The sequence below is a fragment of the Poromitra crassiceps genome, assembly GCF_964638095.1.
Source record: "Poromitra crassiceps genome assembly, chromosome: 27".
Lineage (NCBI taxonomy): Eukaryota > Metazoa > Chordata > Actinopteri > Beryciformes > Melamphaidae > Poromitra > Poromitra crassiceps.
The window spans coordinates 10909873-10911110 of record NC_139650.1 but is presented as its reverse complement, the minus strand read 5'-3'; the positions used below and the strand labels follow the sequence as shown (position 1 = coordinate 10911110).

The 1238-nt window shown below is 56.5% G+C and overlaps 1 protein-coding gene across 1 annotated transcript in view; it reads right to left on the bottom strand.

Moving 5' to 3' along the window:
• Nucleotides 1-214: 214 nt before the first annotated feature.
• Nucleotides 215-1238, bottom strand: part of LOC310799038 (specifically androgen-regulated gene protein) — a gene marked incomplete at both ends in the record, with an annotated part of 5225 nt that continues 4201 nt past the window's right edge. Inside the window, one exon of the mRNA XM_083661606.1 lies at nt 215-1238. This exon is cut by the window's right edge and continues 247 nt beyond it. Coding sequence (XP_083517732.1) covers nt 215-1238 — 1024 coding nt within the window.

Sequence of the window (1238 nt, the reverse complement as noted above, 5' to 3'; positions counted from 1 at the left end):
TAAAACAGGTTAAGAAGACAACACTGAAATCACATGTTGAAAGTGGTGGTGTGTGCGCCCTTTAAAAACCTTCTTCTTTGGTTTGTGCCAAAAGTGCCAAGTGCCAAGTTCCCACTTACTGCTCTAATTCTCTTTAAGCTGCTGGAACGCTTCTCTCTCCACTCTCTCTGTAAGCAGGCAGACGTGAGACGTCCACCTCTGCTGTTGAGCCGGTTCAGTCTTTCAGCAGGCCGAGCTTTCTGAGCGCTTCTTTCCGATCCGCTCCCATCCCGGGCACCATGGTCACACTGTAGCCCGTGGGGTTGGAGGGTCTGCGCGGTGCAGGTTGGGCTGCGCTGGTGGTGGTGGTCGTCACTGGCTCCGGTTCGAGACAGTACCCACCACCATTTGTGTGGTTGCCCAAGGTGGCAGCGCGAGGCTGTGGGGCTGTGGGTTCGCAGGGTACGTAGCTCCCGAGACCCACTCCCGAGCGCTCCAGAGTGGCCGCCTTCACCCCATTGGGCGCGGGGGAGGAGGGGTGCGAGAGGGTCGACTGTTGTTGTTGTTGCTCACGCCGGGAGTAGTGGTGGAAACTGGCACTGCTCTGCACTGGCCTGCTCTTCGCAGAGTAGTGGTGGAAACTGGTACTGCTCTGCACGGGCCTGCTCTTCGGCTCTGCGGACACTTGAGAATAGGAGAAGGACGGACTTCTCGAGGGGTTAACGTGTGCGTGGCTTAGAGACGGGTCTCTCACAAATCTGTCTGAACTGAGGTCCCAGGGGGAGTATAGTTTTGTAGCGTGTGATAGTGGGGCTATTTCCTTATTTTCTGGCTCGTTGTCTTTTAGGAGGCCAAGCTTCTGCAAAGCTTCCAGCCTCACCTTCTGGGGATGTGCCACGTGCTCGCCACTGGATGTAGGGTCTGGGGTTGGCTCATTTTGGATCCTAACAGATATATTGACGGGAATTGTTTGGGGTTTGGGAGCCACAACTGGAGGACTAGTCTTGGGCCGACGGGGCTCCTGCCTCGAAGTCTCGGAGAGGGATCTGGACAGGTTTCCGTGGTTTGTGGCAGGAGGGTACATTGCCGTGTCTATAGTGTGGTCAATTGTGGGACATAAAGGGGTCTTCTTTGCGGAAGCGCTCCTCCGTAGATGGACGAGAGCCTCATAGGACAGAGGTCCTCTGGGCGATGGACCTTCAGCCGTCCGAACTGAGCGGTCCTTGGGTTTGGCGGGAGGCGGTATCACCACAACCCTG